This window comes from Miniopterus schreibersii, assembly GCF_964146895.1.
Source record: "Miniopterus schreibersii genome assembly, chromosome: 9".
In the NCBI taxonomy this organism is placed as follows: Eukaryota; Metazoa; Chordata; class Mammalia; order Chiroptera; family Miniopteridae; genus Miniopterus; species Miniopterus schreibersii.
The window spans coordinates 72,706,514-72,723,439 of NC_138118.1; the positions used below are offsets into that span (position 1 = coordinate 72,706,514).

A 16,926-nucleotide genomic window follows, 5' to 3' on the forward strand; every position below is an offset into this window, starting at 1 on the left:
AGACAGAGGAGGCAAGAACATACGATAGGGTAAAGACAGCCTATTCAATAGATGCTGCTGGGAAAATGGGACAGATACGTGCAAAAACATGAAACTAGACCACCACTTTACACCATATACAAGAATAAACTCAAAATGGATTAAAGACTTAAATGTGAGACTCAAAACCATAAAACTCCTAGGAGAAAATATAGGCAGTAAACTCTCTGACATCTCTCTTAGCAATAGTTTTTCTGATAATTCCTCCAGCAAGGGGGGAAAGGGGAGGACTACATCAAACTTAAACATTTTTGCACAGCACAAGAAGCCAACAACATGAAAAGACAACCTACTAAATGGAAGAAGACACTCACCAATGATACATCTTATAAAGGATTAATATCCAAAATTTATAGAGAACTTACACGACTCAACACCAAAAACTATCCCATTTTTTAAAAACAGGCAGAGGACCTGAATAAACACTTCTCCAAAGAGGACATACAAGTGGCCAGTCGATATATGAAAAGATGCTCAACAGCACTAGTCATCAGAGATGCAAATTAAAACCACAATGAGGTATCACCTCCCACCTGTCAGAATGGCTGCCGTCAATAAATCAACAAGTGTCAGGAGGGTGTGGAGAAAAGGGAGCCTTCGTGCTCTGTTGGTGGGAATGCAGACTGGTGCAGCCACCATGGAAAGCAGAATGGAGGTTCCTCAAAAAATTAAAAATGGAACTGCCTATGACCCAGTCCTACTTCTGGGAATATATCTGAAGAAACCCAAAACTCTAATTCAAAAGAATATATGCACCCCTATGTTCACTGCAGCATTATTACGACAGCCAAGATTTGGAAGCAACCCAAGTGCCCATCAATAATAGATGAGTGGATTAAAAAATGGTGATACATATATATACAATGAAATATTAGCCATAAAAAAGAATGAAAACTCGCCATTTGTGCCAACATGGGTGGACGCAAAGGGTATTATGCTAAGTGAAATAAGTCAAAGACAAACACCATATGATTTCACTTATATGAGGAATCTAAAGAACAAAATGAACAAAATGGAAACAGACTCATAGGTACAGAGAACAGACGGATGGTTGCCAGAGGGGAGAGGGGTTGGGGAGCTGGGTGAAAAAGGTGAATGGATTAAGAAGTACAAATTGGTAGTTACAAAATAGTCACGGGGACATAAAGTCCAGCTTAGGGAATATGGTCAGTATTGTAATAACTATGTCCAGTGCCAGATAGGTACTGGAAATACTGGGAGGAACACTTTGTATTGTCTAACTACTATGTTGTATACTTGAAACTAATACAAAATAATATTGAATGTAAACTGTAATTGAAAAATAAAATTTAAATTAAAAAAAAGAAATATGAGTAAGGCAACAATGATTATGAGCTGAATTCTTTTCCTTTGAAGGACATTATTGGGACATTTGATAAAACATGAATGGACTCTAAGGATTAGATAGTAATACATCGATATTAATGTCCTGATTTTGCTGATTGTATTGTGGTTAACTAGGAGAATGTCCTTATTTGTAGGAAATACAGTATTTGGGTGATGGGACATCAGGTCTGCAACAGTCTCAAGTGGCTCAGAGGGAAAAAAAAAAAGTTATTTGTACTATATCTAAGTTTGTTTTTAAAATAAATGAGACTGATTTTATAAAATAAACTAGGTTGCACCATTTATTCCCAGTGCTCCTGTAGATGCCACCGTCCTCAAAATCCAAAGTATGGGAACAACTACAATAGTCAACCATCCTAAACCAGCAGTTTTCAACCTTTTCATCTCAGGGCACATGAACTCATTACTAAAATTCTATCACACCAAAAAAAACCAAAAACATTTTTTGCCTATCTAACCAAAAAAGGGGTATAATTTTGATTCATTCACACCAGACGGCTATTGTTGTGTAGGCTGCTGTCATATTTTTTTAATTTTTTTTGACACTCTAAGGGGAAAAGGGGTCAGTGCCCCTGACTTAGATAGTCAGGTATTGCATGTTTTAAAACTTCTTGTAGCTCGCTGGTTGAAAATCGCTGTCCTAAACCACCAGGGACAAACCTGCGATCCAACGAAGTCAGGTTTATTGATTCGTTGCAACAAAGGAGACTGAACGCCAGGGGAACTGCAGGTGTCTCACCATAGAGGAGAGAGTCGTAGGATTTGAGTGGAAGGCGGCCGAGGCAAAACTTAGAGGAAGCAGCACTGACAGGCTCAAAGCAGAGCGGCTGTGCGTAAAGGCCTCGAATCGGACCTGCACTGAAGTGGATGTAGGCTCCCGTTTCATTGGAAACTACAAAGCTGAGAGAATACGGGGTGCTCTTTCCAGGAGCCCCTTCTCAGAGCTCCGCCCCTGTTAACGCTGCAATTGCCTCTACCTGACACTGTCATCCATCCTGGTGAACGGCTGGGCACCGCTTTCTTTCTCAGCTGCTGAAAATGAAACCACACTCGGTCTCTCAGACCACAGCTAATCCTCCTCTCGGGGCCTCGAGCGAGTTCTGGGTTCGCCCGACTCGCTTTCTTCTCATTTCGAACCCGAGCCTCCCTTGCAGCCGGGACATCACGCGCGGGTGAGGCGGCCTCTTTCTCAAAGCGCCGGTTCAAGCTTTCCGCCTTCCCAGGCTGCGCGCAGTACTTGGGCGGGGCCCGCCCGCTCTTCTCAATTCCTATTGGGTGAAACCCACGCCTCTCGTCGCGCTGGGGGCGGGACGAGGCGCTGGAAGATGACGCCACAGCAGCGGGGCCGGAACTTTCAGCTGCTCCCGGCTCTCCACAGGCTGAGGGCGCTCGCTACGACAGTCCCGGTGGCGGCGCCTCCGCAATGACCGTCTGTCAGTTCTTCCTTCAAGGCCGGTGTCGCTTCGGAGAGCGGTGCTGGAACGAGCATCCCGGCGCCCGGGGTGCGGGCGGGGGACGGCAGCAGCAGCCCTCAGGTGACGTTGCCCTCTGTCCGCGCCGCCGCTAGCGGAGTGGGACGGGCCTGACGTGGGGCCCAGAGGGTAGAGGACGGGCGTCCCGCTAGGGGCTCGGCGCAGCGACCTGCGCAGTTTCTTTCCGACGGTTTTACCAGCGTTTAGACTCGGTGGGTCGGTTTTCCTTGAGCGGAGGAAGCCAGGGGCGTGGTCCTGGGTACTGGCGGGGAACAATGAGTTTTCAGTCGGCTGTGCCTGTCAAAACTGCCCCGTCGGTGGGTGGCAGTGGTCCGGGCAATTGGCGTCGGTTGACCCAGACGCCTCTCGCTTTACTATACCTTTCTGTTCACTTGGTTTTTTCCCCCTTGACTCGACTATAATGCTTACTAAACTTGTTTTCTGAGGGAGAGGCTAGCAACTGGGGTCAGAGTCAGGGCTCTTTGGGGAAGTCGCGAACACCTTTGGAAATACAATAAAATCTTAGCCATGCCTCAGACAGCTGTACGTGCTCATGAAACCTGGGGTAAAATTGGGAGGATGGGATGCCCAACTAAGAACTCTGGGCTATGAGGGAACGGGGTGTAGGGGACCACGCCGACCTGCTCCCTGGGCCTGTCATTGCCCAAGGTTTCGGAAAATTTCATTAAACCAATTATGGATGATGCAAGGAGCACTGTCTTCGAGGAGAGGAGGCGTCAGACATGAAATCATAGTACAGCACAAGGTTTTAAAGGTCTGATGGAGAGGTGTTATTTTCTTAGAATTGGAATTTAGCCTTAAAGGTATCACAGGATGCTGACCCCCTCACGCATTCCCCCCTCCCTTCCCTTTTTTAGAGGCATTCATCTCACCTTTCCACCTTGAGTGGCATTGTGGTTTCATACCTGATCCCTCTTCTTGAAACAGTCTTTTTGCATTACCCACAATAAGTGTAATGAAATATTCCAAACCAAAAACTAGGACTCCGGGTCTGATAAATACGAGTGTACTTCCATGAAAAACAGAATGTAATATTTGACATTCTGTAGAGACTCACTCTAAATGTAATTAGAAAATAAATGTTAAATGGGTATATTAATTGATGAAAACGTAATAACACTCGATAAGTAAACAGTGTATTTAGTGAGATGGAGGAGAGACAAGGTGGCAGCGTAGGTAACCCCGGTCCCCACTGCCTCCCACAACCACATCAAAATTACAACTAAAATACAGAACGACCATCACTCAGAACCTCCTGAAATCTGGCTGAACAGAAGCCCTACAACCAGAGAACTGAAGAAGCACTGAGACCACTAGAGGGGAGGAGGTGTGGGTGGATCGGGGCTGGATCGAGGTGCTGCGGGTTAAACCTGGGTGGGAAGCTCCGCGGTGGAGGTTCCCAGAGGAATGAGGGGGTCCCTGCCCCACAGCAGGCCCCCAGCCCAGGGCCAGGAAGAGAAGTCCCACAACTTTGGGCTGTGACAACCAGCGGGAACTGTTGCTGAGGGTCGCGGAGGCTGCGGGAGCCCCAGGCTTTCTTCTTAAAGGGCCCGCGCACGGACTCACTCAGACGGGCTCCCTCTGAGCCCCAGCGCCAGGCAGCAGCCTGAAAGGAACCTGGGACACTTAGGGAGGAACTAACCTGCCTGAAATCGGGCGAGAGGTGGAGGGGCGGCTTCCTCCCAGGCAGAAGAGCTGGCAGAGGCCATTGCTCCGTTGGTGAGCCCTCCCCACACACAGCCGGGAGGCAGGCACCATATTTGAATTGTCAGCACCTGACTCACACCTTTGGCCATGCCCCGGTGATTCCTGGAGACCCTGCCCCCCCCCACCTGCAAGCTCATCCAAGCCGTTTCCAGGGGCTTTTCTGTGCAAGGGGCCTCTCAAGCCTCGTGCTTAGGACTTTCCTTAAATTCTCTCAAACAAGCAGCAGCTGGCCTCAGCGTGCCACATATGGCTTGATAAGTGGCCTCAGGCCTGGCACTAGTGGCAGCCTGCATTGGTTCATAGCTTGGTCTCTCCTGGACAATGCCAAACCCAGCACAAGTAGCAGCCAACTACGATTTGCTGTGTAGCTCATGCTGGGTTGCCCTGGGCAAGGCACTGGCAGAGGCTGACTTTGCACCTTCTGGGAGGCCCCAGAGACAGTGCACCTTGTGGTCAGACCCTACCATGCTGGATTACAACCCTACCACATCCACGAGTGACACACTCAAGGGGCGCACTTAGTGAACACCAAAGTTCCACTGAAGTAAGTCCTGCTCCATAAGGATGTCTCCAGCACAGCAGCTCTTTGACTGTAGTTACAGCTGGTCCTCACAGCCAGTTGACCTGGGGTTCAATTCCTCCCAGTGACACCAACAGCAACCAAGGCTCAACTACAACAGGACAGTGCACACAACCCACACAGGGGAGCACCTAGAAGGCCCAGCTCCGGTGACTGGGGAGGCTGAGCCACTAGACCCTCCAGGACACCTACTACACAAAGCCACTCTACAAATTCCAGGAGACAGAGCAGCTCTGCCTAATACATAGAAACAAACACCTGGAAGCAGCCAAAATGTGGAGGCAAAGAAACATGTTACAAAGGAAAGAACAGAAGAAATCTCCAGAAAAGGAACTAAATGAAATAGATCCAAGCAAGCTACTAGATAGAGTTCAGAATAATGGTTATAAGCATGCTCAAAGATCTTAGTAAGACTATTAAGGAAACTAGTGAGATCATCAATGACATAATAAAGTACCAATCAGAAATGAAGGCTACACAAACTGAAATAAAGACTAATTTACAGGGAATCAACAGTAAAGGATGCTGAGAATCAAATCAGCAATTTGGAACATGAGGAAACAAAAAACACCCAACCAGAAGAGCAAAAAGAATCCAGAAATATGAATATAAAGAGTCTCTGGGACAACTTCAAGTGGCCCAACATTTGTATTATTGGGGTGCCAGAAGGAGAAGAAAGAGAGCAAGAAACTGAAAACCTATTTGAAAAAATAATTACAGAAAACTTCCCCTACCTGGGGAAAGAAATAGACTTACAAGTCCAGGGAGCACAGAGAGTCCCAAACAAGAGGAACCCAAAGAGACCCACAGCAAGACACATCATAATTAAAATGCCAAAGGTTAAAGACAAAGAGAGAATCTTAAAAGCAGCAAGAAAAAAGCAGTTAGTTACCTACAAGGGAGGACCCATACGACTGTCAGCTGATTTCTCAAGCTTTGCAGGCCAGAAGGGAATGGCCAGAAATATTCAAAGTGATGAAAAGCAAGAACCTACAACCAAGATTACCCAGCAAAGCTATCATTTAGAACTGAAAGTCAGATAAAGAGCTTCTCAGACAAGGAAAAGCTGAAGGAGTTCATCACCACCAGACCAATACTACATGAAATGTTGAAGGGTCTTCTTTAAGAAGAAGCTAATGAACAAAAGAAGCTGACAGACTAAATAGATCCAGAGACATTGAAGCATACAACAGATGGTTGTATCTCAGAGGGAAGAGGGAAGGGGTATGGAGGGTGGGAAGAGATTAACCAAAGAAGTTATATGCATATACGCATAACCCATGGACACAGACAATAATGGGTTAAAGGCCTGGGGAAGGGGTAGGAGTGAGGTGGAGGGGAGAAGTGGGGGGGGGGAAATGGGATACCTGTAATACTTTCAACAATAAAGATAAATGTTTTAAAAAACCAACAGTGTATTGAGCTACCCAAAACAGTGGATACTTCTGGAATTAATAAGTATGAAGGCCAAAAGCTATATACAAAAAATTAATTAAATTTCTTCAGTTGTGTCATTCCCCAAAGGATTTGGAACTTTAGAAAAATAAAATACCATTAATTCCTACTAGTGGAGTCTGGTCCAGCAATCTGCTGCCTTTTCTCTGGTTTTATTAAGGAGTTTTAAAGTTGGGAGATGAATTTTAATAAAGGAATATATCTCCCATCACTCCACTATTTAATATATTTAATGGAATATCTCCAATTCTGTGAGTAACAAGGTGAATTATCTTGGACCCAACTAGGAAGTGATGAGTAATTGAGATAGTTTAAGTGATGAGATTTTTTAAAAATATAGAGACTAAGAGGATAGATTCCTATTGGCTCCTTTTGATAATTATGAAATATTAGTAATATGCTCATAATAGAGGAACTCAATGCACTTTATTTACATGTAAATCATCTTTATAATCTCCCTATGAAATTTAGGTGGGTATGTGTTTTACCAGAGAGAAGACTGAGTCAGACAGATGTAAGCATCTTTTCAAGGACAGAGGGTAGAGGGTATAAGCTTTTATATTCAACAAACTTTTTGGTATTCCCCATTTTTCAGACTTTATTACTATATCAGGCCCAATGGGAGAGCAAAGATGATAAAGACAGCTTTTTATCCTGAAGGAACTTATGATTTAGGATGTGTGTCCTTTAGCCACTCCACTACCAAGCCAGTTTACTTAGTAAGCTAATGTCAGCTAAATTTAGTAGTACATCATTACTTTTCTAGGGATTTACAGTCCTCTCAATCTTTTTAGCCAGAATACAATTAGACTGTTAATGCGATTTGTTGATATTACACTGAACTGCAGTATATAAGTCAAAAATGAAGAGTTCTGTGATTTAAAATGAGTGGAAATGTTGAATGTTTGCATGTCTGCATGTAATGAGACAAAATATGTAATTAAATTTTTAGAGATTTAAAAGATGAGTTGCTTGTAAAACTGTTTTATTTTATTGCTTATTTCAGGTAGTAACAGACGTGGATGGAATGCCACCAGCCAGAGATACTCCAGTGTTATCCAGCCATCCAATTTCTCCAAATCTACACCATGGGGGGGCAGCAGAGAGCAAGAAAGGCGATCTTTTGTTTCTTTTGATTCTGGAGATTCAACTGATAGGAACAGGGGGTTTGGGTTGCCTCAGAACCCATTTGCTTCTTCACCCAGCTCTGATGCACAGAATGATGAAAAGAAATTTCTGTAAGTGAAAGCATTCAGAAAAATTACTACCCATTTGCTTATTTTTTTTAAAAACTACTTATATATTTTTTAAAGAAATAATACATTATTTTAAAAATCAGGATAAGCAAAAAAGAAAAAGCATTCATGATCCTATCACTCAGAGAGAACCACTGTTTTGCCCACATATCATACTAGACTGTATTTCACTCAAAAATGTGTCGTCTCTCCGTATCGGTACAGTGCCTTCTTAGGGCTTATTGTGCATTTTCCACTTTTCTCTTGGTAACACTATATTGTGACTGTCTTTCTAAGGTAGTCCTGCTTGAGTTTGTTGTAAATTATGAGACCTTTACAAAGTATGAGGTGATTTAAAGCAACTTGTAATCTTGGAATATAAACTACGTTTATATAGCATCTTGTATTTTTCTAAAACTTTTACTTCTTTACCTCATTCCAATTTATTTCATTCCTCATTGTAAAGTAAATTCCTTACCATTTCTTGAGAACATTTGTAGTAGAATTTATGACTGATGCCAAAACAATGCCTGGCTATCTGTAATTTCCTTGAGCTTCTGGCTCCCAGGACAGAAATATACTTGATAGTCTTTTACTTTCCATAACTAAATTAGAACCAATGGTAAACATTTTGATCCATGTACCATAAACTACTGATTTTTTTTTTTAAAAGAAAAATCAAATGAACCCCTCCTTCCTGTATTTGATGTTGTAAAAATCCTAAATTTAATATAGATTCTCTGTGGCATCTATTATTAATTGTAGTATTCTGGATGGTGTGGGAGGGGATTTAATTTAGAGCCGACTCTATCCATAGCTTTGCCAACAAATTAACTGTATGGGTATAGGTCTGTTTCCCCCTTTTGAAAAATGTGAGAATTAGACAAAATGATCTCTAAAGTCCCACCCCTTTTAAAAATGTTATCCTTCTATATTATGTGGTACTTTCCGTTTTTCCCAGTTAAATGATCATTGATATTTATGATAATGAACAAATGATTAAAGTTGTATTGTGTATTTGATTATATTTTAGTTCTTTAATATATGTATGGTACAATAGTTCTCAGTTAAATGTTTTGGTTAATGATTTCGTGTACTGGAAATACCAAAATTATGAACTTCTTTAGTATTATAATAATACCCATAACATGAAATGTAGTTTATATTTCTATAAGCTGTTTAAAGAACACTGGAGGAAATGTAATGGGGAAAAATATATATATATATATAAAATTTTTTTTCTTTTTTTTTTCTTTTCCTGTCAGGGAAGGAATTGTGAAAGATATGGAGATTTGGGAGTCGTCAGGGCAGTGGATGTTCTCTGCTTATTCACCAATGAGAAAGAAACCTAGTATTTCAGGTAACTGAGAAATTGTATGTTTTTAAAGTATGTTTTACAACTCTTATTTTCTAAAACCAAGGCCATGCCAAATAAAGAAATTAACCACAAACTTAGCTACAGTTAGGAGAGTTTGGACACTGTTTAAAGTATCCAAGTATTCTAGCAGAACTTCATGATTCAGAGATTGAGGTTGGAAGGTATAGTTCTTTTAAGATATGTAGTTTTCAGTAAAATCAGGACCCACCACAGTTCCAATTCTGGAAGCCCAGGCAGAGGCTCTGCTTTCTTGGTTCCCTATAGGTACAACTCAGAATCTCTCGGCTGCCTGCAGTGGATAGAAGAGTCACATCCTGCCTGCCATTAAGGCCTTGGCTGCCTGGTTCTGTTTTCTCTTTCTTCCCTATCTTTCCTTTTAAGGATAGTCTTTTTTCATAAGGCATGTGAAGACCTATCCTGGAGATAATGTTTAAAGGTAAAGAGCTTTAGCTGGACCACAGGGATAGTATTTCTATAGATGCCCCTTTCCTTCCCGTTTTCTTTTGTCCATAGTTTCTAAACCCTTTCTGGGCTGAAACCTAGACCACTGCACTTTTCTAAGCCCACTCTGGGTGGTCCTGGCCTTCTGCCCTGTTGAGGGCAGGTACCTAGCAGGTGAGAGCCCTGCAGTCCCTCAGAACTCTGGGATCTCCACTCTGTCTCAGCTCTACCTGCTCATTCTCTGTGAGCATTTGTGTCCTCAATCAATTATTTACTCAATCATTCAACAAATTCTTACTGAATTTCTTTTGTTCCAGGCCCTATTCTAAGTGCTAGAGATGTAGTGATGAGCAAGATGGACAGGAGCCCTCCCTTATGAAGCTTACGTTCTTGAGGGAGGGAGACAATAAGTAACACAAATAAATAAGAGAGTTTCAGATAGTGATTTTTCTGTAAAGAAAATAAAGAAGTATTAAGCCTTTTTAAATCAGTTCAGAATTGAACCTACTGCCTAATGAATGCCCTAAAGCAGTGGTTCCCAAAATGTGGAATGTAGATCCCTAAGTAGAGCTGCCAGATAAAATATGGGGTACCCCCTTAAATTTAAATTTTAGATAAAGAATAATATTTTTAGCATATGAATAGCCCATATAACATTTGTGACATACCTATACTAAAAAAGTATTTGTTGTATGTCTGAAATTCAAATTTAACTGGACATCCTGTGATATCTTTTGCTAAATGTGGCAGCGCTATTCCTGAGACTCTTGTAGAGGCTATACAAGTTCAAAAATATTTTATAATAATAGTAACACATTAATTGCCATTTTCACTGTGTTGACATTAGCACAGTTGGTGCAAAAGTATTAGTGTGTAAAACGCCTTGTATCCTAGTATAAATCAAGGCAGAGAAAATAACCTGTATTAACTGACTATAATAGTCAAAAAATTTAATGTCATTTTCACTTAAGAATGTCCTTGATGGAATGGTAAGTTATTAATTTTATTAAATCTTGACCTTTGCAAACCTTTTTACTATTCTGTGTGACAAAATGGGAAGCACACATAAAGTGCTTCTGCCACATACTCATGTGTGGTAGTTATCTTGAGGGAAAGCACTGGTGTGATCATTTGACTTGTGAGCTGAACTAGCCACTTTTTTCCATAGGACAGTTTATATTTGAAAGAGTAACTGGAAACTGTGATTACTTAGACTTAAGTATTTGGTGACATTTTCTTTAAAAAATAAAGGAAGTGAGCTTGTCACTTCATAGAAAACAACTGACAGTGTTTATTGCCAGTAATAAAATTCAAGTGAAAATTAGATTATGGAAAACTGTTTCCTGCTAATGTGAACTTGATGACTTCTTGATACTTACAGTCTCTTCAAATGAGATGGATAGTGACATTAACAAATATGAGTATTTCAATATTATAAAATGACATTTGCCAACTCAGTGAACCAGTGTTTTCCAGATGCTCAATCTGTAATGTTACAAAATTATACATGGCTGAAAAGTCCATCCTAAGTGCAAGATGAACCACTGGAGTCAATATAATTGTACAAAAAGTTTGAGTCCACATTGTAGCTAACCTTTTAGAAACTACCACCTGTCAAATTTTGGTGTAATACCAAAGAAGAATATTCACAATTATCTGAAAAGGCCATTAAAGTCATCCTTTCCCAACTACATATCTGTGTGAAAACAGGTTTACTTCATACACTGCAACCAGGCAATATATTGCAACAGATTCAATGAAATTCTATTAAGGTCAGAAGGTATGAACATTTCTAAGGCAATTGATGCTTATTGACAATTTTTCTCCTAGAAAAATTTTACATTTTTAATTCCCTTAATGTCAATTTAGGAGATAGTTCACCTCACCACATTCTTAATAACAATAAATAACATTCATTTTTAATTTTTGGCAGTCTGATAAGTAAAGCATTTTCTCTCTATTTTAAGTTGTATTTTTAAATTGAACTTTTTTATTACATTTATTTACTATTTGAATTTTTGTGAATTGCCTGTTTATTATATTTGTTCATATTAACTTATTTTTCTTATTGATTTGTAAGAGCTACTCATACAGTAACATTAGCTCTTCTCCTGTTATGTTGCAGTTACGGTTTCCCCAGCTTATCATTTGCCTTTAATTTTGCTTATTGTAGTGCTGTCATACAGAATATTTTTTAGTCAGAAGTTTGAATGTATATGTAGTCAACTTTCTTTTTCTTCTGTTATTCCTTCCTCTTCATTTATCTTTAGAAAAAAACTCCCCCTTCAAAGATCAAATAACCAACTATACCTTATTCTAATTTTATACTTTGTTAAACATGAAAGAGAGTTTAGGCTTTGAATTTTTTCCTTATGATTATGAAAATTTTCTAATGATCAACATTAGCATATTTCCTTGTCTAGCACCTCTAGCTTTACTATACTGTCAAAAGTACTGGCATTTATTTTAAAGATTCCAATTGATTCCTTACTTCAGGTTTTACAGACATTTCACCAGAAGAGTTGAGGCTTGAATACCAAAGCTCCTTAACCAGCAATAACTTACAGAGTTATGTAAGTTCATTTCCTATTCATCTACCCCAGTAACAGATTGGCTGTTAATTACTGTCTGCTCTGTTTGTAGTCGAGGCTTGCTTGTGTTGGCAGAATGGATGAGATCTACAATTTTTTTAAGACAAAGCTATTTTTATTTTCTAAACTACTTTCTTTGGAATTGATTGGTTATCTAAAATGGCGATAATATATTTTGACTGTAGTAACTCGGAATATCATTATTCTATTACAAATTATCCAGCAATCAGTCCCAGAAATTAAACCCTTCCATCATTTAACATTTATGGAGCATCTGTTAGGTGCAGACACCATGATGAATGCTAGAAAGACAAAGTTAAATAAAGTAGTTTATTATATAGATTAACATTATCACATATCATATATCAAAAAATAAAAACGCTGAGCTTGAATAAGTTTGGTGCTAAAGGAAATGACAAACTCTGTATTTTTTGTTGTCTATAGTCATGATCATGCGTTTTAAATAGTACACATGTTCATCTCCCATCCAAATCTAACAGACTCTATGCTGCCAGATACTTGTGATTCTTAACCAGGTTTTACAAGGAGTTAGAGAACAGGGAAAGGGGACTATAGCTGGAATATCTTTGGCAAATAGGGGCAGGTCAATGCAAATTTTACAAGTTATGGGCCATAAAAATGTTTCATAAACTTTTTGTGATTTTGGCAAAGACTCGTGAAGTTGTCATTTGAGAGATTAACTTAAACACTCAATATTGACTCATTATTTTCCTGCCTTCTCTCTTCAGCTAAATTCCATCCATCAGTTAATAAATCAGTGGAGGAACAGGGTAAATGAACTGAAAAGTCTAAATGCATCAACTAAAATAGCTTTGGTGAGTACTAGAGAGTTTGCTACAGGGAAGTATCTTCTCTATTGCTTTTCTGCAGAGAATTTTACTTTGAATTTGGAAAGCAAAGCAAAAATTCTGTCAAGAATTATGATACACACATTCTCAAGAACTGTATCATCATTTAGAGTCAAGGTCCTGGAATTGTTTTCTATCTATTCCTCAGTCAGAAAAGCACAAATAATTATGCCTTTTTAAAACTTTATTTAGGGTCATGTCTTAAACTTTGGTAGTACTAATTTTGAAATTGGCAAATACTACATAAACTCAAATATTTCTAGTTATCAGCATTTAAAAAGAAATTCCTTCAAAAATAACATGAATACACATTTATACTTTTGTGACTGGAGGATACTTACCATATGTTCCTTGCCTTATACAGAAATGCCTTTAGGAGTTATATTATACTCACTTGTCTCCAAAGATACATGATCCTAACTGTAGCATATTCATTCTCTCTGTCAATAAAGTTACAATTTTTCTAGCCCCATAAAAAGTTCTTAAGAACCTATTTTAAAATAAGATATTTACCTTTAGAATTTAATATTTCCAGTTTTCCAGGCAGTTTATGTTTCTGCTTTCTGAAAAATGACATGAGAGTAGTAGCAGCCTAAACTTAGTGAATGACTGTATGACAGTCCTAATACCCCACCGTTCTTAACTGTGTGCATCCTAAATAACTAGACTCTTGTGCAAGCTAATTTCTTCCACCTTTCAGTTATTGTAATACCATCTGAATTTAGTAGGACTTCTTAAAAGTATTCTATCCATAGGTGAGGGGTGGCCCACCATCACCATTCTGAGCATTGACAGAGAAGGGGAAACTGAGTCCAAAGGACTACAGAATTTCCCTCATGGTTGGAAGTCCCCTGCTCTCTGCCAGCTTCCTAGGCGCCCCTTTGTAGTTGAGGATCTTGGACAGTCCACTCTCAACTGGCTTAGTAATTCATTCTTTATTCTTTTAATCCATTGTATGAATATAATGTAATTTATTCATTTACCTGTTAATGAATATCACACTGAGAGAAGCTAGACCAAAAAAATAGTACATACTAATGATCCCATTTATATGAAACTCTAGGAAAGACAAACCTCATCTATAGTGATAGGAAGCAGATGAGTGGTTTCTTGGGGTCAGGAGTTGGGAGAGGGCTGACTGGAAAAGGGCACAAGGGAACTTTTGGGGTGATGGAAGTGTTCTAAATCTTGATACTGCTGGTGGTTGTAAGTTTATCAAAACTCGTTGAAATATATATTTTATAGATATATAGACATAAAATGAATGCATTTTATTGTATGTAAACTATACCTCAATAAAGTTTGTTTTTTAAATATGCTGTTGGGTTTTCCTAATGAGAGAAATCGTTATCTGTTTCGGTTGATTAGGAAAGGAAAGGCTTCTTGGGAAGGGGTAAGTGAAAAGTTTCTTGAAAGGGAGATTAAGATTTCAGTAAGCAGAGATGAAAGGCATTTCTAGAGCAGGAAATAGTAAGAGCATAAGGTATTTGCAGGCCATGGGAAATGTTTAATAGATTTTAGTGGTAAGTTTTAACAGTGTCATTGTGAATGAACTTCAGTTCGAGCATTAGAGTAAGTAGACTGGGTGCCCTCTGAAGGTCCCTTACCTAATATCTAGGTTTCTTGATAAATGCAGATCAGCTTATAGACAATGAAATGTATTATTAAAAATTCCTTTTCCAATTTTAATATGTGTTCCTTAAAGAAATTTAGAAAATATTTAAAAGCATAAATAAAATTAAAACCATAATTCATCAGCCAGTTACTCTTAATCTTTGAGGTTGGTTTCCTTTTTTCTATGCATATTCATATTGTGGGCACTTTCCTATGTTAAACATTTAGCTTCACATTTTTAAGTGCATATTTTAAACACTGAATTTGGTTCTAAAGTATATAGAAAAGGTACTTGAGAATTATTCATCAACTACTTTATTATTTGCCTTTTTTAATAGCTCTCTGATGTAAAAGATGGAATAAACCAAGCAGCACCTACATTTGGATTTGGCAACAGGCAAACAGTAGCATTTGGGTCACCAGGTAAGTGATAAAGAAATGCAGGACTTCACTGATTTAGAAAAATATGACTTTATATGTTTCAAGTCATAAAGCCTGAAGGTATGTTAAGTACCATTTTAAGTTACCCTTCAAATTCTACCACCTTCTATAATGGAGCTTCAAAGAATTTGGCTCATCAAGCACTAGTGAAAGGGGGGCCAGAATGGGCTGGGCTGTCCTTTGAAAGACCCTGTGACTCAGGCTTTAGACGTGTATTTTAGGAGCGACTGCTCTGGTGAGATGGGGGGAGGGGAGGGGGATCTGAAAGCAAAAGGGTACTGGCTAATCTCTGAGGCTTCTCAAAGCTGCCTCCCTGAGTGAAGGTGAATCTTGGTGCAGATGAGATCAGTGTAGCAGAAAGACAGAACAGCAGGGTTCAGTGGGTGTGTCATGGTTCTCATTTTCACTTTTCTCTTCCCCCTTCCAATAATCTCTCTTCGCAAATCCAAGCATGACGGGAATAAGGGGGAAGTGAGAGGGAGTAGGGGGTACATGGCTACATTTTCTGACTGTAATTATTTTTTTATTTTTCTGGTTTATTTGTAGGTTTTCCCATGAGTAACAGCAGCAGTAGTAATGCTCAAAATTTCAGTTTTAAAGCAAGCTCTGGATTTGCCACGGCTTCTTCTGGAAGCCCTTCTGTGTTCGGGAATACTCCAGCATTTGGAGCTGTTCCCTCTACCAGTCCTGCCATCACTACTTCTACTCCAATTCCTGGATTTGGGAAACCGGAAATCACATCTGCTGCTTCATTTTCATTTAGAACCCCTGCAGCCTCAGGATTTGGCTTAGCTGGGTTTTCGGGATTCCCAGCTCCCGTGGCAGCAGGCCCTTTTGGAGCTCCAGTGGCCCCAGCCTTTGGAAACAGCAGCTCTGTGGCTGGCTTTGGTAGTCCAGGCTCACATTCTCACACTACTTCCAAGCCAGCCAGTGACACTTGTGGAAGCAGCACATCCACCTCTGTCCCTGTCTCAAATGGCAGCACAACAGGTAATGAATTATTCACACCCAAGCATCAACTAACAGGAGAAGAACTGGAGCAATTTCAGTCCAAGAAATTTACTCTGGGGAAAATTCCATTGAAGCCACCACCTATGGAACTTCTAAATATTTGAAAGGACAATTTTAAATACAGAAAAACATGACTTTTCAATTGTTTTGAATGGTTCATACAAAAGAGTAGATACACATATTTATGTACCTATATATTTATAAGGAATATAGCTTTCAATGATAACTTTAGGGGTTTGAAATTTAACATTTTTTTCCTGAGCCTATTTAAATAAAACATAATGCTCAGCAAGAGATTTTCTTTTACTGTAATTATGAATGGAAGTCGAAAAACTTGGTGTGTGCTGAATAAAGTACTTTTCTCATTCTACCTCATTTTACTGTCTTAACCTTTAAAGTTTTATCTTAAGACAGATAATTTCTAGAACCATTGGGGAAAAAATGCTCAAATATTTAGCCTGCTTACCAAGTGTAAACATCAGCATGACTTTCCTTCATGCAAAAGAAGATTCACTTAAAGAGAAATAAATTTTTGAAGAGTGAAACTTTTATTTTTAGGACCTAGGAGGCATTTTTTCCCTCATAATTTTGTTCCCCCTCAATTTTGGCTGTCTCGTGGACCACCATTTGAGTTTTCTGCAATAATTTTAGGCTAATTTTTATATAATTCTATTTATTCCTTACATTATCCCATCAAATGGTTG

At 39.5% G+C, this 16,926-nt stretch overlaps 1 protein-coding gene across 4 annotated transcripts; it reads left to right on the forward strand.

Moving 5' to 3' along the window:
* Positions 1–2,725: 2,725 nt before the first annotated feature.
* Positions 2,726–16,596, forward strand: NUP42 (nucleoporin 42). 4 transcript variants are annotated; one of them, XM_081147626.1, is made up of 7 exons: positions 2,726–2,942; positions 7,649–7,880; positions 9,143–9,237; positions 12,193–12,269; positions 13,037–13,123; positions 15,109–15,193; positions 15,758–16,596. In XM_081147626.1, the coding sequence occupies exons 1-7, from the start codon at positions 2,831–2,833 to the stop codon at positions 16,324–16,326; spliced, it is 1,257 nt and encodes a 418-aa protein (XP_081003752.1). In that variant the 5' UTR covers positions 2,726–2,830; the 3' UTR covers positions 16,327–16,596. The 4 variants fall into 4 exon arrangements, with proteins under 4 accessions (XP_081003752.1, XP_081003753.1, XP_081003755.1 ...); XM_081147628.1 differs by having other exon boundaries at positions 2,782–3,091; XM_081147627.1 differs by lacking the exon at positions 13,037–13,123.
* The last annotated feature ends 330 nt before the right edge of the window (positions 16,597–16,926 follow it).

What these genes read in the sequence shown, in the direction of transcription:
- NUP42 (XM_081147626.1), top strand. Translation starts at nt 2,831, where the DNA reads ATGACCGTCTGTCAGTTCTTCCTTCAAGGCCGGTGTCGCTTCGGAGAG. An exon ending in CATCAACTAAAATAGCTTTG is followed by an intron (nt 13,124 to 15,108) that starts GTGAGTACTAGA and finishes CTTTTTTAATAG; the next exon opens with CTCTCTGATGTAAAAGATGG. An exon ending in AGTAGCATTTGGGTCACCAG is followed by an intron (nt 15,194 to 15,757) that starts GTAAGTGATAAA and finishes GTTTATTTGTAG; the next exon opens with GTTTTCCCATGAGTAACAGC.